Genomic DNA, 26,785 nt, shown 5'->3' with positions numbered 1-26,785 from the left:
GGCAGGAGCCCCACTCTGCCCCTGCACCAAGCTACCAACCTGGGGTTCTCCCCCTAAGGGATCAAGGCGGGGCTGGGAGAGACGCAGCAGCCCATCCTAAGGAGGCAGCACCCGCCAGCTGGCCCCACGTTACCCTGAGTCACCTCCACTGCAGCAAGATCAATACTCGGGGGACCGTGCTCAGCTGTGGGGAAATCATTAAATGCTACACCAAACTAGTCAAAAAATAATTGCATGGCAAAAGGACGTTGAAAGGAGCTGCTGCCTGGGAGCGTGAGCACACAAACATACAACACATACACACTAAGACGCACATAGGGACAAAGACACACACTGCCACAGGCGTGTGCACACACACAGATGCAGACACACAGGCACACGTTCAAAGACACTCAGAAGGACATTCAGACACAGACATATACAGAAACACATTAAGATACAAATACAACAGCACAGACACACACATAAATGTGCAAAGACCCATAAACATACTCAAAGACACACACACAAAGATGCAGTCATACACACATAAGTATGTAAATACAGTCGCACGAAATTCACATCTATCCTTGTTTGTTCATTTGACTGACACTTTTTGAGGGCCTACTATGTGGTCAGCCCTCTGTTGCTAGGTTCTGGAGACAGGGAGTTCATGGGGTTTAGAGGTCACAGAAGGAGGCCGGCATAATCAATAGTCCACAGAGCAATGTCTGATCCTCACCATGTTAAGTACAGTAGAGGTGGGGTCCACCATCTCAGGGGATGGCAGGGGAGTTGCCCCAAGGAGATGATATTGAGTAAGCTCCCAGGGTCGAAGAGGAGTTGACAGAGGGGACACGTGGGAAGAGTGTCCCAAGCAGGGGGGAGCAGGTCATCCACAGGCGGGTGTAGTGCAAAGGAAAATGAAAGAAGACGTGTGTCTGGAACACAGAAGGCTCAGGGAATGTGGCTCAAGATCAAGGTCAAGAACAGAGAATATACTAGAATTAAGGTATTATAAATCTGAAGCTGATTCTGATAAGTTTAGACATACATGGAAACCCTAGAGCAACCACTAAAAAAAAACTCTCAAAAATATAGTCAAGAAATCATTAATGAAATTAAAGTACTGTGTTAGACAATATTCACTCAATGCAAAAGAAAGCAGTAAAGGAGGAACAGACGAACAAAAAAGACATGAGATAGAAAACAAAAAGCAAAATGGCAGATGTAAATCCAACTATGTCAATAATAATACTAAATGTGAATGGATTAAACAATCCAATTAAAAGGCAGAGGTTTCAGACTGGATAGAAAAACAAGATCTAACTATACACTGGTCTACAGGAGACACACTTTAAATTCAAAGACACAAACAGATTGAAAATAAAAGGATGGAGAAAGATATTTCATGCAAACAGCAAGCATAAGAAAGGGTGAGGAGCTATACAGATAGACAAAATAGACTTTAAAACAAACAAACAAAATGTTACTAGAGAAAAAGATGAGCATTTTATAATGACAAAAGAGTCAATCTATTAGGAAGATATAACAATTAAAAACATATATGCACTTAATAACAGAGCACCAAAACACATGAAGCAAAAACGGACAGAAATGAAGGGAGAAATAGATAATTTGACAATAATAGAGACTTCAATATCTCACTTTCAACAGTAGATAGAACAACTACACAAAAGTTCGACAAGAAAATAGAAGACTTGCAATACTATAAACCAAGAACTGAGCCCAGAAGGTCACATTGGGGCCTTCACCTCAAAAGCAATGAAGAGCCATTGGAAATGGTTCTTAACAGGTTTTTAATCATCTCACTAGCTGCTATGTGTTAAAAAGAGTGGGGGAGGCCAGAGTCAGTACAGGAAAGCAAATTGGGAGACCAAAGTCCAGGGGAGAAGTAATGGGGGCATGATGGGTTGCTGGGTGGCTAAGTGGATGAATGGATAGATGGATGGGTAGGTGGATGTGGACGGATGGATGGATGAATGGATGGATGGGTGGATAGATGGGTGGACGGATGGACGGATGGACATATGGATGGACGGATGGACAGACGGAGGGATGGACGGACAGACGGATGGAGGGATGGATGGATAATTAGATATACGGACAGATGAATGGATCGGTGGATGAGGTCAGTAGGAATGGGAAAGAAGAAAGCTGGATGAAGTGCTGAGTGGGTGGATGAAAATGGGAGAGTGAGCAGACAATCGAGGAACAGATGAAAGGACGCTGGACGGACGGCAGACGGGGGATCACCCAGCCCCCGCTAGACTTCCAGGGCACGGGTGCTCACAGACTGGACAAAACTAAAGGGTGAGAAAAGTCCTCTTTACTCTGCACTGCAGCCCACATCCCCTATAATCCCCCAGGTAGACATCCAACCCCTCTTCTGCCCAACAGCGTCCCCATATATGAAGGCCAGGACATGGCCCCCGGGACAGAGCACCCTCACGTGGCCTGGGTTCTGATACCTACACCATCTTGGTCGCCTCATCTTTTCATGGTCTTTCCTAATGAGCAACACTTGGAACATGCTAGAAACCAGGCCTGGAAGGCCAGTGTGCAGAGCCCTTCTCAGAACGTAACTCAAGACCCTCCCCCCGACCCCCAGCCCCGCTGCACCAGCTCTGTTTCTGAGGAGGGGGATGCAACACCCCTTGCCCACTGTGTCCCTGCCACTAGAAGCCTCCAAAACCCACACCAGCTGGCCACTTGTACAGGGGAAGCAGCCACCCCCTTCCTAACCTGCCACCCAGGGGGCATCAGGCACGTCCCCATGGCAACCTTCTCCACCCCCACCACTGAGGGGTGCCGTCCTCAGAACACTCGTGTGCCCCAAGCCTTCCTACTAAGACCCTCCCTGGGCAGAGATTCACATCAGTTTATCACAGAAGCTCTCTTGACCTATTTTCTAAAGGTCCCTTCCCTTCCTTCAATGTTCCCTATCAGGCCGAACCCAATGGGAACCAAACACAAACTGGGTCCTGTTTCTCCACTGCTTCTAACTCTCCATGTCTTCCTGCTTTCCGGAGAACAGAATCCAGCCAAATCCAGCCCCTCACTGTGGTCTACAAGGGCCTCTCTGATTTGGTCCTCCCTCCCGCTCAGACCTCATCCCCTCCCCTCCTTGCCCACCCTGTCCCAGCCACACTGGTCTTCCTTCAATTCCTGGACGTGTCAAGCTGATTCCCACCTCAGGGCCTTTGCACAGGCTATTCCTGTAGTTATAATGTCTCTTACGCCTGAACTTGCCTGACCAGCTCCTCATCGTTCAGGTCTCTGCCTAAATGTCACCTACGCAGTGTGGCCATCTATAATCACCCTGAATAAATAGGTGCTTCCCTCATCTCAATCTCGATTTCAGCATCTGGTCACTTCTTTCCTCCATTCTTTCCATTTCTGTAATTACACATTTATTTGTTCAGCTTGCCCCTCCATACCCAGCATCTGGCACTGTGCTGGGCCCGCAGCGCACGCCCGATAAATATCTGCTCTCTGCTGAATAAATGTCAGGTTCAGAGCAAAGACTGGCCAGACTGGAAACGTGAGGAGACATCAGAGTCCCAGAGGCCACTCCAGACCCAGCTGTGGCCCCGAGTCTTTGCATCCAGAAACCAGAGCGATAAGGGAAAGTTCCAGCATGAAAGGAAAGAGCTGACGGAACGAAACACGCCATGTAGGGTGGGGCTGACACAGCCCCGGAAAGGGGGGCTGGGCTTGGCTGTTAAAAACAAATCTAAAAAACTTTTTTAATAAAGCCCACAAGTCTATCTCCTTCCTTCTTTATCAACGACACGATTTATTGACCGGGGAGGCCATATTGACTAAATAAATCTTGATAATGACCGAGGCAGCAATCAATACCTGCTTATTATCAGCCCGGCCGAGAAGTCCATCATGCGGAACGCAGCCCGACGACAGGGCGGCCCCGCGGCTCCGGACCCGGCGGGCGGGCGGCGCTCACGGTCCAGGCAGGAGAAGGGAATCCTGCTCGTGTTATTAACACGGTCCCCCCCACCCGCGCCGCGCCTCTCAGGCTTCCGGGCCGGGGTTCACTTCCACGAGATGACAGCGGCCAGGTGTTTCAAGAGGTTTAAAAGAATAGTAAAGGGAAAAGTACAAGCATAGTGACTACAGGTGGGGGGTTCCCTAGGGGGGCAGGGGTAAGGGGGTCGCTCTGGGAGAGGCACCTCTGGCCACTAGCGGGTCAGGAGAAGGGACATCAGTGCCCGACAGAACTGGGTCCTGGTTCGAGTCCAGGCCCTGCTGCTGGCGGACAATGCGGCCTTGCACTTCACCTTCCGTGCCTCAGTCTGCTCAGCTGTGAAATGGGGCTAGTCGTCGTCCTCCCTTCCGGGGTTGTTGTGAAATTAAGCGAGATGACACCATGAAGGGCCCTGACCGCCGTCCGGCATGCAGTCAGGGTCAACAGCTATTTGTCAAAGAACCGCCAGCCCTCCTACGCGGAGAGCGTCCTCTGACCCTCCAAAGCCGGCAAAAGCCGGGCCTGGCTAAGGCCGGCCAGTGGCCTGACCTCCCGTCCGTCTGGCCGCGGGACAGCGAGGCCCAGGAGGTGAAGGAGAAACCCCAACAATGACAATAATAATAAAAGTAGTAACACCGCTCTCGTTTCCCAGGCATCACCGTGTCCCAGGCCCTGTGCTGAGGGCTTTCACGCTTCACCTCATCAACCCTCGCAAGGGCCCTGTGAGGCAGAGGCTGTATTTAATTCCCACTTTACAGATGAGGAAACTGAGGCTTAGAAAAGTCGAGTGAGTTGCCCAAAGCCCCTCAGCACGGAAGCAGCAAGACAGGGTCCTGACTGAGGTCTGACTGCTCCAGGCCAGGCTCGAATCTGGGGGGGGGGGGCTGCTCCCAGGAGTCAGCAGGGAACGCCCTCCCATTTCAACAATAATGACGATGATGATTGTTAATGAAGATAATGATTCACGACGTCACCATGTCGGGCAGGCTCACAGCGGGCCAGCCCTCGGCTAAGCGTCTGTATCGGGACGGGGCTCTCGACTTCCCGCTCCCTCGACGAGGAACCCTCTGTCTCCAGACGATCATGAGACGAAAGCCTTCTGAGGGTGGCGCCGGTCCGTCCGGTTCCTGCTGCGCGGCCAACACCTCTCGCCGCACCTGACCCGGGGCAGGCGCCGGACACTGTGCGTTAAACGAATGAATGACCGACCTGTCTCGACAACCCGGGGAAGCTCCATTTTAGACAGAAAAACTGAGGCCCGGACAGCGGCCCTCAGCCACAGAAGGAAAGGGGGAGAATCGCCTCTCCCCTGCTTATAAACTCGGGGTCCCGGGGATGCTGAGAAGGAAACCCCCCAGCTCCGGGGTCGCTGTCCACAGATCTCGGTCTCTTTCTGACCCCTGCTGGGCTATCAGGTGGGCCGGGAACCAGGCATCGGGAGAGGAATGTCATCTGGGTCCAAAAACATCAACTGGTTGTCTTGTGTCCCCACGACGCCGTCCCACAGGCTGCAGGGCCCTGCTCTGAGCCGTCTGTGACTGAGGCCACCAAACCATCGCTAATGGCCCACAGCCTGCTGGCAATTAATTAATGGATCTATTAATTAGGATGGGAGCCACCTCGCAGGCTGGAATCGGGGTCACCAGTTTCTAAAGTGAGGCGGACGAGCTAAAGATAAACGCGCGTCCGGGGCCTGAGGCCCGGGCCCAGCTCCCAGCCGAGTGAGCGACTTTCAGGAGCCAGTGCCGAGTGAAGCAGCCGGGGGTCTGGGAGGAGCTGGGTCCCCCGGGGCTGCCCCTCAAGGTAGACTCCAGGCTGCTGCCCCCACCTCGCTCTCCTCACCCTTCACCCACTCCACGACTCAAATATTTATGGAGAAATTAGGATGTCCTTGCCTTCTCCAGGCAGGGAGGCAGACGGTAAACAAATGGAGAAATAAATACGCATTGTCCCATCAGGTAAAGCAGGGTAAGGAGATGGGGGGAGGCTATTTTGGAAGGAGAGGTTCGGGAGGACCTCTCTGAAGAGGTGACGTTTAAGCAGAGGACTGAATGGATGAGAGAGAGAACTATGGAGATGCCTGGGAAAGAGTGTCTCAGATAGAGAGAACAGCAAGTGCAAAGGCCCTGGGGTTGGAACGTGCTTGGCGAGTGTGAGGATCAGTGAGGAGGCCAGAGTGGCTTGAATCAAGAGGGGGAGAGTGGCAGGAGACAAGAGTGAGAGATAATGGGGGGTGACAAAGGGAAGGGGGGACCTCATCACTCAGGGCCTATAGGCCAAGTGAGAACTTCTAGACAACCAGGAAGAGGCAATGCTTAGTGACAGTCCCCCAGGCTCCGAACAAGACATAGCAGGCACCTCGACTGAGCGTTTCCTATGCGCCGGGTGCCTTAGCTGGACGTCAGAGTCTCATTTCATTTTTCCTGCAGGAGACTGTGGTCCTCCGAGAAGGAGACACAAAGGCAGGATTTATCAGAGCCAATGCCTGCGCCTGTGGGAGGGAGCCCGAGGGAGGGAGGGAGGGAGGCAAGGAGACAGGAAGGAAGGGAGGAAGGAAGGGAGGAAGGTTGGCTGGTTAGTGGCAGTGTCCTAGATCCCGAGGAGTCCGGAGCCAGCAGAGCTGTCCCGTGTCCCAGGCATGCCTGCTGTAGACCTCTGCGACACTCGGTCCGCGGCCGGCCGGGGCAGCTGTGAGGCGGGTCTCCGAGAGCAGCCTCCGGGGCCACCCACCCGTCACACTCCCTACAGTCGGAGAGCCGCAAGGCGCACCCTCCTGGCCTGGGAGGTCCCAGAACTACACTCATCTTACAGATGAGAAAACCACGTCGCAGAGGGGAACTGAGCTGCCCTGGGACACAGCTGGGAGGGAGCAGAGCTGGGATTTGAGCCCTGGCTGCCCTGTGTGTGATCACGAGATAGAAACAGGAGACGGCGACACCCAAGCTTTTACTGTGTTTGACAGGTTACAAAGTGCCCACTGAGAGAGCACTCACTCCGAGCCACGCTTGTGCCGAACAATCCGATTTTATCCTCCATCCTCCCTCCCAGTCGACAGAGGGCAAGCGTGCGGATGGGGCGGGTCCAGCAGCCACTCAGATTCCGCCCCCAGCCTCACTGCCTGCCCTCACTTCCTTACACGCACTATTCTTCCACTGCCCTCAGGGCCTTAGCACATGCTATTCCCTCTGTGGGGATGCTTGTCTCTCACCTCATCCTGGAGACCTCAGCTGGAGGGTCACTTCCTCCAGGCAGCCTCCCCCAAGGCTCAGACCCAGGTGGTTCTGCAGCCGCACGCCACCTCAGAATCCAGTCACAGCATGCGACCACGCACCCGCCTGTCCAATGACACGGGCACCCACCCTCCCCACCATCGGCGGGCTCAGTGAGAGCTGCCAATCTGCCTCCCTCGTTCACCACGATATCTCCAGTATGTAATTATTAGTTATAGTATTTATTATTATTATTTACATAATTATCAGTTGTAGTTATTAATTATACTGTGAGTGGCAAACATACATTTCCAGAGTGAGGGACAATAGCGATTACTATTATTGTTAGCAGTATACAGTGCTTCTGTGTGCAGGGCACAGATCTCACACTTCACACGCATTAACTCACTTAATCCTCACAACAATCCTTAAGGAGGTGGATACTACTATTATCCCCATTTTACATGTGAGAAAACCAAGGATCAGAGAGGTTAAGCGACTTGCCCAAGGTCACACAGCCGGTAAGTGGCAGAGCTGGGACTTGAACCCAGGCCACCTGGCTCCAGGGTCCACACTGAATGTCTTTGGGGTTGGGAGGGTGCAGGGCTTGATTCTACAGCCCACACCACACCCCTCAGACACCTGGACCCGTGACAGGCACCCGGAGCAGGTGCCCCCAGCAGAGTGGCCTCTGAGTGACTGCCCGGCTCAGGGAAATCTGCCCGCGACCAGGCCGCCCTGGTGACCCCTGTGGTCTCCGCGCCCGCGGCACCCACACTCACACAGCCGGCTGGACAAGTCGATCCACTCGAACGGTTCCCGGGGAGCTATTCACCCGGCCAGCACGCGCTGGCACTTGGAGAGGCTCCCGGCATCCAGGCAGACGCCCAGCGCAGGCCAGAGAGGCCGAAGGATTGATTTTCTTCTTGCTTGCTTTCTTTTTAACGACAAATGCGTATCCTGGAATTGCTGCTTCATTTGGCTGAACTGAAGGATGGCAGAGGCTGGGGGTGAGAGTGGGGAAGAGACTGGGAAGGAGGGGGCAGCCACCGGCCCACTTTGGGGGCGGCTGAGCTACAAGGGAGAGGCAGAGACAGCAGGCTGTGCCCTCCCAATCAGGGACTTCACGGGGCTGGTCGAGGCCTTTCGTTTTTTCTGGAAATGCACCCTCCTCTGACACCAGATCCTTGGAGAGAGGCAGCCAGTGGCCTCTACGGCTCCCTCCTTGTGACCCCTACAGCTGGCCTGACCACTGCAGACCCTCAACTTTGCACTGGCTGTTCCCTCTGCTTGTCATGCCTTTCCCTGTGTGGCCAGAGCTCTTGGTTTTTAAGGGACACTAGGTATCTGGATTTCACAGGGAACAGCTCCCATGTTCTAAATGCTGATGACTTATACAAAAGTGTCTTTAAATACTGCACTGATCTAGACAGACACATCCACGGGCCAGACACAACTCCCCGTCTACCACCTCTGTGGTCGGAGCTCCCAAAATATAAGACGTTACATATGATATTAGTAATATACGAATATAGCAAGCCCCCAATGGAGTGAGAGAGAAAACTTGCCCAGAAATCTCTGGAACAGCCTGCCAGGCCAGCAAGTTCCAGGGGCTGCGGTTTGGTTGGTTTCCCACCCCTCTCTCACCCTAAAAATGCCAACAATGAGAAGTAAGGCCCTTACGGAGCAGTAACCGTGTGTCTGGCTGTGCTAAGCACTTTCCCGTTCAAAGTGCTCTAATCTTAACCAACAATCTAAAAGGTAGAGACTATTATTAGTCCCATTTAAAGACAAGGAAAGCAAGGCTCAGAGAGGTTAAGTGACCTATCCAAAGTCACACAGCTAGAAGGTGGACAGAGCCAGGATTGGAGGCCAGGCAGGGGCCCCTCACCGTCTCGGCTCCTCGTGCTTCCGTCTTGAGGGAAAGAGTAAAGAACAAATTTCTGGAAATGAGTTTGATCCACCTTAATACTCTTAACTGTAAAGTGAAAAAGTTCAGGCATACCACAGCCTGTACGATAGCCATCAAGTAGACCAGTAGACCAGAGTCAGCAAACTATGGCTTTCGGCTCTCAGCCCAAATCCGGCCCTCTACTTGTTTTTGTAAATAAAGTTTTATTAGAACATAGCCACGCCCATTGGTGCCTATTGTCTATGGCTGCTGTCATGTTACAGCAGCAGAGTGGAGTGCTTGCAACAGAGACCATATGGCCTACACAGCCTGAAGTATATTATTATCTGACTCTTTACGGAAAGTTTGCCATCCCTGATGGTAGAGGAACGCTTCCTAGAGTGTCTAGAGAGACGCCACATCCTGAGAAGGCCTGAGGTCAAACCCTCAGGGAAACACTGTCCTTGGAGACAGGGAAGCACATTTGCACATTAAAGGGGAAAAGAGGTTGTGGAAGCTTCTTTAGCCTTCTTTAGCCTGAATGATCTTGACATTTGGGCTGAGACTGAAGGAACCAGCCATGGGAAGATCTGGAGGAAAAGCATCCCAGGCAGAGGGAACAGCAAGTGCAAAGGCCCTGAGGTAGGCATGTGCTCAATGTATCTGAGGGACAAAAAGGCCACTGAGACCAGAGCAGAGCGAGTGGGGGGAGAGTGGCTGGAGATGACGGGACTATATCGGCCATATCCTACAAAATGCTACAAGCCATTTTTGTGAAAAGCTCATCAAGGCTTAGAAATCAAGTAACTCCATCCTAATTTCTCATCCCAAAAATTTGCTTAAAAGCTCAACAGCACCCCGCCACCACGAAGGGCCCCAAGGTCATTAGCAGACAACATATTTGACTAGTACACGAAGTGTGTTAGCGTCCGTCACCTTTACAACAACCCAGTACAGCAGACCAGGTGGGCACAGCCGGCCCCTGCGAAGGCTTAAGAAATGGAAGACTTGGGATGTTGGGTGACTCGCCCAGGGGTGCTAGAGGCACACAGACTAGAGGTCTTGGGGCCCCTCCCCTCTGCCAACCACATCCACTTTCCCTGACACCTTCAGTATAAGCCACTGTCACAAATAAAGAGCAGCACCCCCCCCACCCCGCCCCAGAGACAGAAATCAAACAGAAGATTGGACCCTGACTTCCAAAGCAGGCCACCACCTCAGTCCAGCTCCCACGCTCACCCTCTGCCAGGCTCGGCCTCTGAATTAGATAACTGGGAAACCGCCGGAAATTCAGCCCTTTCAGAGAGCAGCAGAGAAAATCACAATTTCTAGCCGGCCACGTCCACCATCACCCAGGACCAAATTTAGCACCAGCCAAGGTGCTCACGTTTGAAATCCCATCTGCTGGAGGAAAGGTTACCACGACAGAATGTCAAGTTCAAAGATAGAATCCTCTTTTTAACAGGAGAGCTAAAAAAAAAAAAACAAACAAAAAAAAGATGACGACGAAGAAAGAAAGAAAAAGAAAGAAAAAAAGTAAAATCACCACCACCATCAGAAAAGCTGTTCCCTCTGGTCAACATAGCGCCGTGCTCATCTGAAATAACCCACCGAGATGCTTATTTGCTTCTTTAGGCTTGTCCGTGGTGTCTCAATTTTCTACAGTGAATTCAGGTATTAATAAAAGAAACTTCAAGACCTCCAACAACAAAAGCCGTCGGGGATGACACGCGGCTCGTTTTTCTTCTAGCACTCAGAGAGAGAGTCCATCTTTCGGAAGCAATTTCTGCAGAGCTGAGAACCAGAATTTTGGGATGCCCAGAAAAGACTGCTGGGTTCTTTAAATAAATTCTCAACACCTGTTTCTAGCTCCTTCTGCAAAAAACGCCCACAGGGTGTGGGTTCCGATGACCTGGAGAGGCAGATGGAATGGGGTCACCCACTGGGTGGACTTGCGAGGGTCCAGGGGGCTGGCCAATTGTTCGGTCTTATTCACAGAGCTGCTGCTAGAAATCTCCCTCCGCCCCCTGTGCCCTCCCCATGTCTTCTTGTCCTCCCCCTCCAACCCCCACAGCCCTGGCCTAGTGCCAACCCGTCTCCTGGGCCTGGGCCTGGGTCTGCTCACGCTCCCCACCAGCAGCAATTCTATTACAGCGAAGTTTGCAAAGTTAGGATTCCGCCAAGAGCTGATAGCTTATTTACTGCTGTCATCTACAGAAAGAGGAATTTTGACACATTGTTAAATGATAGCACATTTAGATAAGTCAAGCTGTCAGAGGCTCTAATGGACGTCTAAACTCTCTGTGGCTGATATGTAAAATTTATGCACTTCAGAATATCATAAGGTTATAACATTTTAATCACATCCACGCGCTTTTCTAAACTTCGAGCAGGGAAAAACATTCCATCAAGCCCCATCTCGCGTGTGCCAAGAAACTGAGCCTCCCCAGAAGTTTCTCCAAACTCCTTACAAAAGTCCAGCCTGTCTCGCTCGCCCCGTCGATCTTCCTCCCTAAATGCTAGCATCCCAAGCAGAATTTGCCTCTTCCTCCAAAACTCGTACTATGAGGTCCCCCCAGCCAACCTCCTTTCTCCCAAGAAACACACAGGTGCGTCTGGACCGGACGCCCTCATTTCCACTGAGCGCCCTCAACTCTTATTAACTTGATTAACCCTCTTTGAGGAAAAAAAAAGATAGCATGGGAGCCTGGATCCAGAGCATCGTAAAAAAAGTGGCAAAGTAAAGCAGAAAAAGAAAAATCATAAAGGTATGAATCCGTTTACGACGATTATACACAGAAAAGCCATAAAAAAATACTGCATTAGTAATGTTCACCATAAAGCAATCTTATAACCAAATGAAATATGCCCAGCATTATCTTTGGGATGGAATTTTATTTCTTCTCGTTTCCTGGACTGCTAGCAGCAGAGGGAAAAAAAAGAAAAAGAAGAAAAGAAAAGGGGGAAGCAGTTTCCGGGGTCCTGGAGTGGGTACCACATGTCAGAGCATCTTTACCACCAGCCCAGAAGTCATTAAGACTGTTGACTGTCTTCCACCCCAGGAAAACAGCCCTGCCGTGTTTGGAGACGGCGCTGCAAGGAATAATAACTGACTGCGTCCATATTTGAAAAATATATACTTCCGGGGGGCTGGACGCCGGGCTGGTACAAGGTCACCTTTCTTGCCAGGATCGGAGTGGCGTCAGCAGCACGGTCTGGCCTGGGGACAGGGGCCACGTTTGCTGCCTCGGTCACTTCAACGCTCAGCAACCAGGCTGCCTGAAACCACTGAACCTGAACAACCAAGAATTGAAACCACACACCTCCCACTCACAGGCCTCTGGGCCGCGCCCCGAGTGGGCCGAGTGGGCCGCAGCTCTGGGCCTGCACGGGGCCCACCTCTCCTACCCGCATCTCCGAACCAGCCAGCCGAAGTTTTCCTTTCTGGTTATCTCCCCCATAAGAGGCAAGTGGGAAGGGAAAAAAATGAAAATAAAAGTGTGGCGTAGGAGTCATTAGTATTATGCACCAGAGATGATCCCGCGCAAGTGCTTAGGCTCATAATCCGTTTCCAACAAAAATGCCATCAGTGAGACCATGAGAGGAGGCGGCCGGCCTGCTGGGCAGGGGAGCGGGTCAACATTTCAGGAGGAGGGCGGGGACTGTGGCAGATGTCAGGGCCTGGATGTCTGCACGCAGCCACCGCTGCCTCGTTTATTTCTCTGCTGGCTAGAAGTGTGCAGCCTTTCAAACTCCCACGGGGACACCCCCCCCCCACTTAATATCCATGTAAATGAACTACCCCCTTCCCCCAGCACCTTTTCCTTTTGTGCCAGACTCACCAGCCATTGTCTTAATGAACACCCCCACCAGGTACAGATCCTGTGGGGGGAGAGGTCTTGGCCTCTCTCCTCATTACCTGAACAAGACTCTCCTCCACCCCTCATCTTCATCCTTTCCAGGTCAAATCTGCTTTTCCAGCATCTTCTAAAACCCTAACAAAGGGTTCCCAGATCAATGGGAGCCCAACTGGAATCAAGATTTGGGTGACCTCAACAGCTCCACAAAAGACCCTTGAGCTGGAGAAGGAAGAGACTGAAGTTCAACCGCCCACCCCCCAGCTCAGAAATCAGCCCCGGGGGAGCCGCACCCACCCCTCGGCCCCCAGCCACGGCTCTCCTCTCCCTCCCAGCAGCAGCCCGAGCTCCCCAGATTGAAAACGAGTTATCTAATGAAAATTGTGTTAACTGACATTCCGGCCAACCGGGAGCAAATACCAGCAAATACCAGCGCTGTAAATCTGGCCGTGGAAAAATTTTCTCCAGCCCAGAATAACAATAGGACCCTGCAAAGGGCTTTCGCCAGCCCTTCTGGTTCCTCTCCTCTTGTCTGCCACGTTCTTGTCATTCCTTATGTTACAGAACATCAATCATAAATAAAGACGCTGTCCCCCAGCCGAGCCCGGGTCTCATTTACAAACATTAGCAGGGAATACGATTACCACCGGCCTTCGTGCCAAGCCCAACGTGGCTGCCCAACTCTCTCTCTCTCTCTCTCTCTTTCTCCCTCGCACCCCCTAGTCCTCCAGAAAGGCCACTTTAGCATCATTTAAACCGGCAAGCACAGCTCTCAGCCCTGCCCGCCTCAGCTGGCCACCAAACGGTAGCCCCAACGCGAGCGAGGACCTGGAATTGCAAGGCACTGGCAGTTATTAACTGCATGCCTGAGTGCCCCGATTCTCTCTCCAGCTCAATGGCTCTGGGGGAGGGGGCCGCGGGGAGTGAGGGTTAGGAAGGAGGGGGCTGGGAAGCGGCCAGGAGGAGGGGGGTACTGGAACCACTTATCAGAAGAAACTTAACGAGATTTGCAGTTGGGTTTTTTCTTTAAGTGGGTCCCTTTTTATCTCCAGACTGAGGCTCTGGCTTCCTGCGAGAATGTCAAGGCCAAGGCAGGATGCTCTGATCGCCCGGTTATCAGCACCGCCCGGCTCCCCGCCCTTGCTCCCACCGCGCCTGCCGAGAGTTTGCGAGACTCCGGGGTTTGGGGGGCTTGTCAGGAGCGCCCTGGGGACCCGGGATAGGACAGAGGCGAGAGCTGTGCCTCCAGCGCGCGTTCTCTAAGATTACACCCCCAGCCCCGCCTCCTAGGGGGTCAGCAGAGAACACCCCCAAATCTGGGGGGAGACACAGAGTCTCAGAGAAAGGTAGACCGGGATAAAGTGCTGGGGTTCGGGAGGGAGTCGCCCTAGGGAAGGAGAGGGAAAGAGGAGGGAGAATGAGAGAAGAGGAGAGACTGGAGAGAGGAGGACAGAGCGGAGCAGCGGGGAGAAAACGCAGGAGGCAGAAGACAGCGAGGGCATCTGCCATTTAAAAGTTCCCATGGGCCCGAGAGCCTGGAGTCACCTGCTCTGCGCCGCGCTCGGCTCTCCACCGCCCCCGAGGCGGGAGCGCAAACTTGCGCACGCCCCGGGCCCATCTCCATTGCCTGTCCCCATCTAGACTTAGAAAGAGGGTGGAAGGAGGGAAAAGGCAAGAAGCAAAGACGAACCCCGAGAACCCGGCCCGAGGAGAGGTCTGCCGGCGCCGGCGGTCGGTCCGGCGACAGTGGCTGCGGCGGCAGCAGCGGCCCCCGGGTGGCGGCGCGTCTGGGCTGCGCAGCCAGGCGGGCGGCGGCAGCGAAGGTGCCGGCGGGCAGCGGGGCGCGGAGCCGCCTCCTCGCCAACCCCGGATGCCTCCTCCTCTCTCCTCCTCCTCCTCCTCCCTGCCCGCCAGCTCCCTCCCTCCCTCGCCCGAGCCCCAGCCAGGCGCGGACAGGCACGCGGCGCGCTCCGCGGCCTCCTTGGGCGCCGCGAAGTTGGGAGGCGCGCAAAGTGCAGCGCGAGGGGGGCTGCCGGGGGTGTCGCCGGTAGCCCCCTGCCCGGGACCGCAGTCCCTGCCTTCCTGGCGCCTCGCTCGGGAGCTGGCCCGCCGGCTCGCTCCCCGGGCCGAGGGCTCACTAGCGCTTCTCCATGGTCGCGGCGGCTAATCGATGACTGAACCGAACAAAGAGCAGCGGCGAGATCAATTCCTAATACCTATCGATGGGCAGCGGGCAGCCGAGCCCCGGCGAGCCCCCGCAGCCGCCGCCCGCCGCCCCGGGGCGCCCACCCGCCCTCCCGGGGACCTCCCCAATGCGCCCAGGGCGCGCCCGAGGGCTCCCCACGGCCGCGCGGCCGCCACTGCCCGCACTAACCTGGAGTCGCCGTAGATCAAATCGCTTCCAATATTGAAACATCGATCCCACATTGGCGGCCATCTTGGGGGCTATTCCAGACGCACACACACAAGAGTTTGGCTTTTCTCAATGGCTGCACTCAATATCCGGGCTGGACTCCCCCTAGCCCCGGGGCCGTCGCCGGCCGCCCGGGCCCTGCGCGCCGCCGCCCGGGGCCCCTCGGGCGCCCCCGGCCTCCTGCCACCCGCTGCCCCTCGGCGCCGCCGCGCCGCCGCCGCCGGGCCCGGGAGCCGTGCGCCCCCCCGACCCCCGGAGGGCGCGGGCGGAGCGCGCCGGGCGGGGAGCTCGGCGCCCGCCCGGGGGAGGCGGCCGGGGATGGGGTGGGAGGGGAGGGGTGGGGGGGAGGCAGCCTCTCCGAGAGGCGCCGGCGCCGCCGCTGCCCTGCCTGCAGCCGGCTCCCGGGCCCGAGGAGCGCTCGCTGCATCTCCCCCGCAAGTCTGGGGTCGGTGTGCCGCGCGGTTGCACTTGACTTTGGCTTTTTGCAAACTTATCAATACTGACGTAACGTGCTGATCAATGCAAAGAGAAGTTTGGGAGGGGGGACTGCGGGAGGCCGGCGCGCGGGGCGCCTACAGCCCCCCCACCCCCCGCGCACCTGTCTACCCCTCAGCCCCGGCATTGCATACTTAAAAAAAAAAGTTAATAGTTTGCAATGCGTTTTTTTTTCTTTTGCAATCGGAGCACACACAACACGCGCCTCGGGCTGCCGCCGCTCCTGCGCCAGCTAAGCTTCGGGTCTGGGGGTAGCAACCCGCACCTAGGGCTACGTAAACTCGCGGGCCAGCGGGCGGGTGGGAGCCGCCCCGGGGCGCCACTGAGTCGTGGGAAATGTCGCCACTGCCGCGCGCAGTTTCCCCGCCACTATATTGTTATGATTATTATTGGGGGGCGGCGCCTTAGCCAGAGCTCAGGGTTCTCTGCGGGGCGGGGGGCGGGGGTGGGGGCGCTCAGCTCCTTTGCAATAGGGTTCCTGTTATGGTTTGGGGGAGTCTTGAGCCCAATTGTAAGGGCTTCCTCACAACTTTAGAATGGGAGGCCCTTTTACTGTCATGACTGTGGGAGGGGTTTCTTAGCCAAAGCTCTGGAGCGCTTTTTCCCCCAGTGGGTTGGGTTTTTTGTTATTTTTGTGTAATGAGTTGGCTTTTATTGGTATGATCTTGTTGAGGGGACCCTAGCCCTGCTGTGGGGGCTCTGGATCCGTAACAGCTACGGAGGTTTCCGCTATGGCTATCATCATTGTTATTCGGGAATTCTTAGCCTGGCTGGGGACCCCAGGTCCTTTGCAGTATGGGGCTCATTTATTATGATTGCCTTTGGGGAGAGGATCTTAAGTCCAGCTGGAGGGAGGTTCCGGTCTTTTGCAATTTCTCGGAGCCTCGACTATCAGGGTGACTAGGTTTCTCCCTTTATATTTTTCTCTCTCTTTTTGCCTCTGTGGAAGCCAGAGATCCCCAGTCCTCTCCCAATGTCCTACCCTACCCCCCACTCCCCCACCCCGGGAGAAACTCAGACCCCCAACTCCCTCCATCACCAGTCAACTTACCCCTCCAACTGACTGGGGGTCACTCTCCCTCTCTGACATGTCCCCCTGCCAAATCCCACCCCACCCTCCTTCCCATGCCCCCCATAAAAAGGGCATTTTTCCCCCTTTTTTTCTGGTCAAAAGATTTGCTTTTATTGACAGCAAATGGAAATTATATTCTCTTTTTATGACCCAGCTTGGACTTCCGACATCACTCTTGGCCTGGGACAATAGATCAATACAGAGGGTTATAAAAAAGATAAAGTTTAGAAGAGTTGTAAAGGAGAGAGAATCGTGACAGATATTTTTGATGATTTTCCAATATTTGTGTCTCAGAACACGTGCTTCAAGGCAATTAAAGTTTTTAATGTAATGTAAATAATTGTTTCATAAATGCCTCAGAAGAAGGTGTGATCTTTCTGAGCAATCACTAGAGCTGTTTAAAAAATGTAACGTGATTTAAACAAGGATACAGTATTTCTGTTACTATCCCCATACATTTTCCATGAGGCCTGGGTAAATATATTAATGCACAAGTTGAAAGACTCGAAAGACCAAAAGTACAGCGCTCACCAACATGTAATGAATTAGGCCTAGTTAGCAATTCCGAGTGGCCTGTTTCCTTGCCAGATCAAATTGCACGTGATGCGTGGTTTATCTCAGCTCTCTATAACTTCACGTTTAAATTACAGCTCTCATTCTGCAAAATGAATTTAGGGAAATTTCGTAACCATCACATGGCAATTTTTTTAAATGGCTGCATTTTCTCCTGAGCATCTGTAAAGCTTGTGGCTTCCTTGTCTTTGAGTCTGGTTTTGAAAGACCTGTGATAGAAAATCTGGAGTGAGTGTGAAACCCTTCAAAGCAATTTTTAACAAACCAAGGTTTTGATGAAAGATGATTTTAAATTTAGGTCTGACTTCGCAGTCATGGAACAAATTGACTTCGGGTACCTCCTGATATGGTGTCCCGAGAAGGACACAGCATCACTTCTGTGGTATTCCTGCCAGAAGTGCAGAATTTGAAGCTAATTGTGAAGAAATACCAGGCAAACTCCAATGGAGGGGAAATTCTACAAAATAAACAGCCTGTTCTCTTTAAAAATGTCAGTGTCACATGAAGCACGCAGGAAGACTGAGGAACCATTCCAGATTAAAGGAAGCAAAGAGACTTGACAAGCGATTAAAACGTATGATCTGGGATTTTCTTTTACTGTAAAGTGCATTAACTGGACCCGATGGCAAATTTAGAATAAAGTCAATAGATTAGATAATGGTATTGTATCAATGTTAATTTCCTGGTTGTAATCATTGTACTGTGGCTGTATAACAAAATATTCCTTGTTTTTAGAGAACATATTGAAGTATTTAGGGGTAAAGGGACAGACACCATGTCTGCAACTAACTCAAACAGTTCAGACAAAAATAATATGCATCTATTTATTTATCTGTATCTATATATAGAGAGACAATGATATAGCAAGTATTGCAAAATGTTGACATTTGAGGACACTAGATGAAGTAAACACAGAAATTCTTTGTACTTTCCTTGCTACATTTCTGGAAACCTGAAATTATGTTAAAAGAAAAAGTTAGAAAAAAAAATAAATTTATGTCTGACTTTGTTTCAGCTGTGAGGGACTCTTGGGCTTCCAAATAAAAATTCTGCATGGAACTTTTCCACTTTTCTGACTGACGTTGGCTGCACCTTGACCGAGCAGGAAATTGACACAGCAAACGTGCTTACCGAGGAGCAGCGAGAAAATCCAATAATTCAGATTGTTTTAAGTCTGTGATATTTTTAAATGACTTAATGCAGTGGGTCTCTGAAGAATTCCGACAATTTTAATGGTAGAAGCTTGCGGTCCCACTGAGGAACGGGTTGCTACATAAATACTGAATGCTCATGTCTTTCTGTCTGGGCTGAAACATATTAGCTTTGCTTAGTGGCTTATTGCTTTATTCACAAAATAAATTTCAGCCGTCTCTCCTCACCATATTCCAAGGGCATGGTGAGCCTGTGCCTTGTTAGATGTGGGGGCTCATGTTCCAAAGGCATCTGTTACCATCTCAGGCTCAGCAATAATGAATTAAGCAGTTGAATGTTTACCCCCTAAACAGAGTTAGCTGGGGAAATGATATTATTATGGGTGGTCCTTAATGAAAGATGGTAAACCAGGAAACTCACTTTTTCAGCAAATAATCAGCCTTGGATTGGAGAACTAAAGTACTAAAATATTAAATGTTTTTGTGAAAAACTGTTTTCATGTTCTTAGCACACTCTCCCTGCCACGAACACACACATGTACACAGATATTCAAAAACTTAAGCAGGTTCCTGGTTGATCCCTGATTCTCAAAGACCCATACGACAAGATGAGTATTTTAAAATTATGATGGCAAAGAAGACACCGTCTCCCCACCCCCGAGGAAGCAGAGGGCGGCTTGGGGCAGCCCGTTCTCAAAGCAGAAGCAGACAGAGAGCCGGATCCTTCAGGAAATTCATAAACTGTGCAAGAATCCCAGGGAAGATAACGGCAGGTCCTTAGCCACAAACGTAATGATATGCGAAATCCCCAGCATCAAAGCTGAAACAAAAGAAAATGTCCTTCCGTAGCTCTGCGTTGCCCACCACAGCTGCCAGGCAGGAAGAAAGACCACTGGAGACTCCAAATTCATCTGGAAGTATTAAACAGCCTTAGGAGAGGAACAAGGATAGGGCTAGTCTGGCTGACACCTGCAGAGGTGCGCTCCCGGAGGCTGGCCCCTGGTTAGGCCCCAGGTCCAGAGGCTGGAGTGACTGGCTACAAGGACCAAGCCAGCAGTTCCTTATGTGCAAAATGCCTGACACAATGCTGTCAACCACTACCGTTATTAAGCACCTACGGGCGGCAGGCTGCTTTATGAATAAGTCGTTAGCATAATATAGTGGTTAGGAGCGTGACTCTGGAGCCAGACTGGAGGTGAAGTCCAGCTCTGCCGCTTATAAGCTCTGTGACTCTGAGTTAAATTTTCACCTCTCTGTGGCTCGTTTTCCTCATGTGTACAGTGGTGCTAATAATTGTGCAAAGTGATGAGGATTAAATGAGTTAATCTAGGTCAAGCACATGTAAACGTGCTGAAACATAGCTATCATTATTACTGGCCTCACAAGGGACAGGACAAGCATCTGCATTCCCATATTACAGATGGAAAGACTGAGGACTTGGGAGAGGACGTGGCTGGCTCATAGTCACATGGTGGTGAAGGGGCAGAACCAGGACTGATATGCCTGGGTTCACTCACATCAAGCCTGGGGCTCTTTGCACCTGAGCCTGCCTTGCCTCTTATGGGGAGAAGAATGGGTGGAAAAGCAGATGTCCAGAAAGCAAGGGCTGCAGCCTTAACCGTGTTCCAGCTCTCCAATCAAACTGGAGGAGAGCAACAAGGGGGACAGGCTCCCCTGGCCTGATTCCCCTCCAATGTCAGAGACTAACTCAACAAACGACAGTGTATTGTATTCAATCCGTGCTGATTGTTCTCCCCTGCCCCCTTCGCCCCCCTCCTCACTGCCCCAGGAAACTGACCTCTGTGGACGACATCTCCCAGGCTCCCTTGCTCTCTGGCTTCCAGCTGGGTTTGGCCAATGGGAGGCCCTGGTAGGAGATAAGAAGGTGGGAGGAGAGAAAGGCTGGGGTATTTATCCGCCCCCCACCCCCCCACCCCCACCTCCCTCCCTACTTCAGGGCAGTTCTGGCAGTGGCTGGGTCCTCCTCCAGCCACAGTCCCTGTCAAGCTGTCCTCCTGCTCTCACGGAGCCCCAGTAACTGCTTGCTCCCCCATCTCTCCAGATCTGGGGTGGAAATGGCTTCCTCCTCTTGCTGGCATCTGGGGGCCTCAACATTCCCCTGCCCTCACCTGAAACAGTCTCATTAAAAACTCCCAGCTGAGGGGCCGGCCCGGTGGCGCAAGCGGTTAAGTGCGCGCGCTCCGGGGTTCGCTGGTTCGGATCCCGGGCGCACACCGACGCACTGCTTGGCAAGCCATGCTGTGGCGGCGTCCCATATAAAGTAGAGGAAGATGGGCACAGATGTTAGCCCAGGGCCGTCTTCCTCAGCAAAAAAAGAGGAGGATTGGCGGATGTTAGCACAGGGCTGATCTCCTCACACACACACACAAAAAAAAACAACTCCCAGCTGAGTGTACCTACTGGACCCTGACCAACACACCTACCACAGAATATTATTCAAATATAAGAAAGATGAGGGTTATTTCTACTTGTAGGGGTGAAGAGATGTCTAGGATATATGGTAAAGTGAACATAAGCAGGTTAGAGAACACTATTAATAAAGAATCCCATCTTTGCTTAAAATGTGGTGCTTAGGAAACAGTTAAGGAAAACTAAATATTAAATGGTCAACAGACATCAATTCTGGAAAATGGGTTCAGAGGCCTCTTTTAATTTCCACATCATCATCTTAATTTCTTTCACAAGCACAAATTACTTTTATCATCAGGAATCTTCATTCAGTTGGGGTGGGGGGATCTGTTTTCTCCTGGGCCCCTGACTGATGCACATACCACAGAACACCACATCCATTTGAGATGTCTGTGAAAGACGATTGGACTAAATACACAGATACTTCATGTTCCTGGGCTGGAAGATGTAATATGGTGAAGATGTCATTTCTCTCCAAATTAATCCATAAATCTAACACCTTTCCAATCAAAATCACAATAAGGTTTTTCACAAAACTTGACAAGCCCATCTTAAAATTCTTATAGAGATGCAAGGGCCAAGAATAGCTGGGGCAAGTTTGAAAAATAACAAGACAGGGGAACTTTTCCTATTATATATCAAGACTTATTATAAAGCTATGATAATAAAGAGAGTGAAGCAGAAGGACAAACAAATCAACCCAGGGGACAAAATTAAAAGCAACAGAAACAGATTCACACAAATATAAAATGGACTCACACAAATAGATGACAGAGATGGCATTATAAACTAGTGGGGAAAAAATAGACTTCACTTTCCATATGGTGCTGGGCCAACTGGCTATCTACGTATACGGGAAAAAAATAGAATTCAATCCCTACCTCACACCATACACAAAGATCAACTCCAGGAGAGGTGCCTGCACACTATGGATTTAAAAAAAAAAAACAAAAAAAACTCAACTTGTTTCTTTTTTTCCAGCAGCACAGAACATTTGAACTGAAAATATACATCCTTATTAAGCCAACTTTACTATGCCACGTCCATTTTTTAAAAAAAGCCTCTTAATAGCTCTGGCCATGTAATAGCCCAGGGTCCCTTTCAGAGCTGGATCTATAGCCAGAACCAAGGCTGAATTTTCTTTGAGCATCCCTGGAATGAGGCACACTTGGCGCTTGGCAGCTTCCAGGAGAGTTAGAAACGTTAGCTAATTAGAGTTTCTAGGACTCAGCTCCACACTGGCACAGGCTCTTCTACAGGCGCACAGCTCCACTGAGCCCCTGAGAAGCTGGCCCCAGGGCAGGAAGCCGCCTTCCAATTCTGCATCCCTAATTTAGCAGCTGAGTGTGCAAACCAGACAGCGACCTAAGTCCTCCACAACAACCACCACGGAATGAGGGCACCCACGTGGCTCTCCCTCTCTCCCAGGTCCCGCACATCTGGGCCCAGTGGCCCCACTTGACTTCCTGCCCACTCGGGCACCGATTCCTCCATTGGCTCCCACGACTATGAGCTCCCAAGGACAGCCGTAGATCTTTCCCGTGCCCTGAGAAGAACTGAGCACACCCACCCAAATAAAACTCCGCAAACTGGACCCCAAAGCCTGGATGAAGAGTGTAGACTGTTACTGTGCGTTTTCTTAAGGGGCAGAGCACAGAGAGCTTAACCCCTTAAGATCCTCTTCTTTCCCCAAGGTTCCCTGCATTGGAGCAGCCGCTGCAGCCTCTGTTTTTAATTCCTCTCCCCTCAAACTGCCCGTCCGTCTCCTCTAGCTCACGGCTCACTCTGTTTCTGTCTTCCCAGCTCCTCCTCCCTCTTCCTCCATTCCACCCTCTCTCATTTCTCCTTCTGCAAATCTGAGGTTCTCACGTTTCATGTCGTCAGCAGAACACAGCAGGGTAAGCAAACAACAAAAGAAGGAAAGAATTCTTTCCTCCCTTGGTAAGGTGGGGAGATGTGAATGCTTGTGCTTCTCTTTTTGCCCCCTCCTGTCATCACGTGGTCATCGTCATTGTCATCATGGTGCCGACCAAGCACGACCCTCACCAATGTCTCCTCACATCTCGCATCTACCGTGGCTGTGTCCATTTTACAGATGAGCAAACCGAGGCTCAGAGAGATGGACTAGCTCGCCCAAGTGCGCTCAGCAGGACAAGGGCTGGGCATGGCTTGGAAGCTGGGTGGGAAGACGGGCACCCACTGGTAGCCCTGCTGGGACAGCCTTGACCCCAGCTGTAGTTCTGCTGCAGGAGCTAAGGACAGGAGGGAAGGGAATGGAGGAGCTTCTAGAAGATGACATTCAGACAGATCAGAGCCAACGGGGCTGTGTCTGCTGCCCTGGCAGCCGGTCCCTGAATTACCACTCTCTCAGCCTCCTTCTGATCTCTCAGCTCTTGGCTTCCACGAACCAAAAGATGCCCCGCTTGCCCCCACAGGACGGGAAAGTGATGGTGCTGCTGCCGTTTAGGGCCTGCCTCCCGCAAGCCCGGCTCGCTCTGCCCATTATCTCGTTTCCTCCTCCTAACGGCACTTGGAGGCGAGTATTGCCATTTCCTCCCTTTAATAGTGGAGGAAGTGGGGGCTCAGAGAGGCAAGTGACTTGCCCAAGGTCACCCAGCCTGTGAGCAACAGAGCTCGGGTCAAATCCTGTTCTTTGATGGCGGGGCTCAAGTTCTTAACCCCGACGTCGCCCCTTCCCTCTCGCGGCTGCCTCTAACTCCTCTGCAGGGTCTGAGTTCACTGCCCAGCTGGTGAGGGCCGAGCCAGGGCTGGAACCCCGAGGCCAGGCTCACTCACACCCACAGCCACACTCTCCAGAGCTCTGAGGGGCCGGGACGAAGGTTCTAGAAGCTCTCCTTTGAAGGTTGGGCCCCCATCCTCCCACCCCAGAAACCTCTGTGGACTGAAGGACTCAGCACCCTGAGGAGCAAAGACCCCCCCGTTCAAATACCTCTTGACCCAGGAAGCAAATCTGGCCTTCCTGCCGTGACCCCTCTTGCTTCAAATCCCTGGGGTCCATCAGGGCTTTGGCAAATGTGCCAGGCATGGGGGACCCTGAGAGGTCACCTGTCCTAGCCCCCGCCTCCAAATAGCACAGGAAAGAGACCCTAAAATGACCCTCAGGACCTCAGGCCAGGGGCTAACCTGCCAGCCGTGTGCCATACCTCCTTTTGCACATGCACATGTACATATTTGCACACACATGTACACACGTGCACTAGCAGATATTGTTTGCCTACACCCCTCTGCACACGCTCACACGCATATGTATTTGCACACGTGTGCACACACACATGCACACACGCCTGCACACCAGTGCACACATCCACTCTTGCACTTTGGCACACAAACCAGTAGCAGACTCTCTGGGACACGCCCGTGTGCTCACACACAGGTCTGCACAGCCCATGTGTGCACACGGGTAAGCACACTGTGCAGATACACGTGGTGTGTGTGCCCGGTGGTACCTTCCAGGGGTGGGGCAGCGAGGCGTCTGTGGGGCCTCCCGGAGCCGGCCTTTGGCGAAAGCCCCACCTGGTGGACGTTTGAGGTATACGCTGACCCCGCCTCCAAGCCCTAGCGCCCCCGGGGGAAGACGGCGGTTCCCGGCAGCCCCCAGGCTGGCTGGCGATAAGTTAGACTTTGCCAGACTAAAAAAGCTGGACTCTGGGGCACCCCTGCCCTTCTAGAGCCCCTTCTCTCCTCCTATCCCCTTCCCAGGCAGCAATTTCCTTGGCCAAAGGCAGGAAAAGAGCCCTGGGTCCAGAGGGCTCTTTTCAATCACTGCTCTGCCACTGGCTGGCTTCTCCCAAGCCTCAGTATGCTTAGCCAGAAAATGGGGGCAAAACTCTGAAACAGGTGTTTGGGAGAAGCCAGTGACATCGTGGACACAAAATCAATTGCTGTGGATCTCAGGGTCGGATGGCCTAGAAGGAGCCTGAAGTCAGACCCAGTTCAAGCGGAGACACGCCTGCCGGCTCTCCCCTTCCCAGGCTGTGTCCTTGGGCAAGTCATCTGCCCCGAACCTGTCTCATCAACTGCAAAGTGGGGTAAAGCCCCCAACGGGGCGCTGGAAGAAGCCCAGGACATCAGGGAAGCGAAGTCAGTTACTCTCCATCTCCGTTTCTCTCAGAGCAAACACGGGAATGGGTTAGGGGCCACAAGGAGTCAGGGACCCAGTTCACATTCTGATTCTAATCCTGGCCCTGCCACTTTTTAGAGGTGACCTTGGCGAGTCACTCCACCTCTCTGAGCCTCAGTGTCCCCATCTGAACCAAGGGGACCTCTGAGTGTCACGGTGAGAATTAAGTGAGATAACGCCTGCAGAGAGCCTGGCATCAGTAGGCACTCCATAAATGCAGATGGCCATTGTCAGTGCTGATGTTTGGGGGAGACTCGTGCTACTGGGGGGGGGCAATCGATGACCCTCGCGAACCCAGTACAATCGTTCTATAATTATATTTCACTATAATTTAATCACTATGTGTCAGGACCTGTTCTAGGCACTAGGAATTAACTCATTTAACGTCACAACAACCCCATGCAGTAGGCACCATTATTATTGCATTTTACAGATGAGGACACTGAGGCACGGAGGTGTTGTAACTCTCCCAGAGTCACGGAGGCAGAGAGCGGCTTAAACCCAGACTGTCCTCAGGGTTTCTCCCATTCCCTCCTCCTACGGAGCTGGCCCATCCGCTCCGACCTCCAGGCCTCTCCTAGGCCTGGAAACTTCCCTCGGGGCTGAAGTCTGGTTTCAGAGGGCAAGTCCCCCCTCCATGAGAGTCCCGACAGGCCCTCTCTCCCTCCCAGTCCCCAGGGAGGCAAATGGCCACATACGCACCACGTGTGTCCCGGAGGGCGCTGGAATCAAGATAATCTCAGGGAGGCAATAAACGCGAAGGAAATAAAGCTAATTAAAGAGCATCCGCTAATCACGGGAGCCTGTGTCAGAAAACCTGCCTCTGTCGGAGGCTGCCGAGTACACGAAGCGGGGAGCCTGGCTGGCGAGGCCTCGCCCCGCTGCCGGAGCGTCGCCGCAGAGTGGAGGGACAGATGGCGGCCCAGACAAGAGGCGAATGTAAGGGAAAGCCTAGGTACAGGAAAGCGTGCCTCCGCATTGCATGTAAAAGTCAGTCCCCGGGAAACGGCTGCCGACGATGCCAGCGACCGGGAGCCGAGTTTTGACGTGGCGTGGCACTGGGCAGGAGCCCTGCCTCCCGGTTCCACAGCTACTGGGCTTGAATCCTGAAGCTGTGGCTGCCTGGCTGTGTGGCTTAGATCCAGGCGCTTAACCTCTCTGGTCATCAGCATCCTCCTCTAGGAAACGGGAAGAATAATATCTACCTGGGGTCGATGGTGTCATGGGCCCCAATTCTCCACCCTTCCCTCTGGTCGTGCCCAATGCTGTGTGACTTTGCAGTGACCTTCCCACTGTGGGCGGGGCATACACCCCAACCCTGGAGCTTGGGTTTGGCCATGTGACCTGCTTTGGCCAAGACGAGGAGCTGGAAGTGTTGGCGTGCCAGTTCCGAGCCTACGTCTCAGGCGATGTCGTGTGTTTCCACCTGCCGTCTCGCGCCTGTGCCTTTGCCATGGAAAGAACACGCCTGGGCCAGCCCCCGGTCCCAGGAGGAGGATGCAAGATGCGAGGGTAGGGAGGAGTTCCGATGACATGTGGAGGACAGCCTCCGTCACCCAGGAACACCT

The 26,785-nt window shown here is 52.6% G+C and overlaps 1 protein-coding gene across 1 annotated transcript in view; it reads right to left on the bottom strand.

Annotated features, from left to right (window-relative positions):
* The window catches only part of CUX2 (cut like homeobox 2), a 251,201-nt gene extending 235,508 nt beyond the window's left edge, over positions 1-15,693 (bottom strand). Inside the window, 1 exon segment of the mRNA XM_058531414.1 lies at positions 15,317-15,693. Coding sequence (XP_058387397.1) covers positions 15,317-15,379 — 63 coding nt within the window. The 5' untranslated portion in view covers positions 15,380-15,693.
* Between the last annotated feature and the right edge of the window lie 11,092 nt (positions 15,694-26,785).

Source organism: Diceros bicornis, chromosome 35 (genome assembly GCF_020826845.1).
Source record: "Diceros bicornis minor isolate mBicDic1 chromosome 35, mDicBic1.mat.cur, whole genome shotgun sequence".
Classification (NCBI taxonomy): domain Eukaryota; kingdom Metazoa; phylum Chordata; class Mammalia; order Perissodactyla; family Rhinocerotidae; genus Diceros; species Diceros bicornis.
Note: the sequence above shows the minus strand (reverse complement) of the source record. Positions and strands in the feature narration are given on the sequence as shown.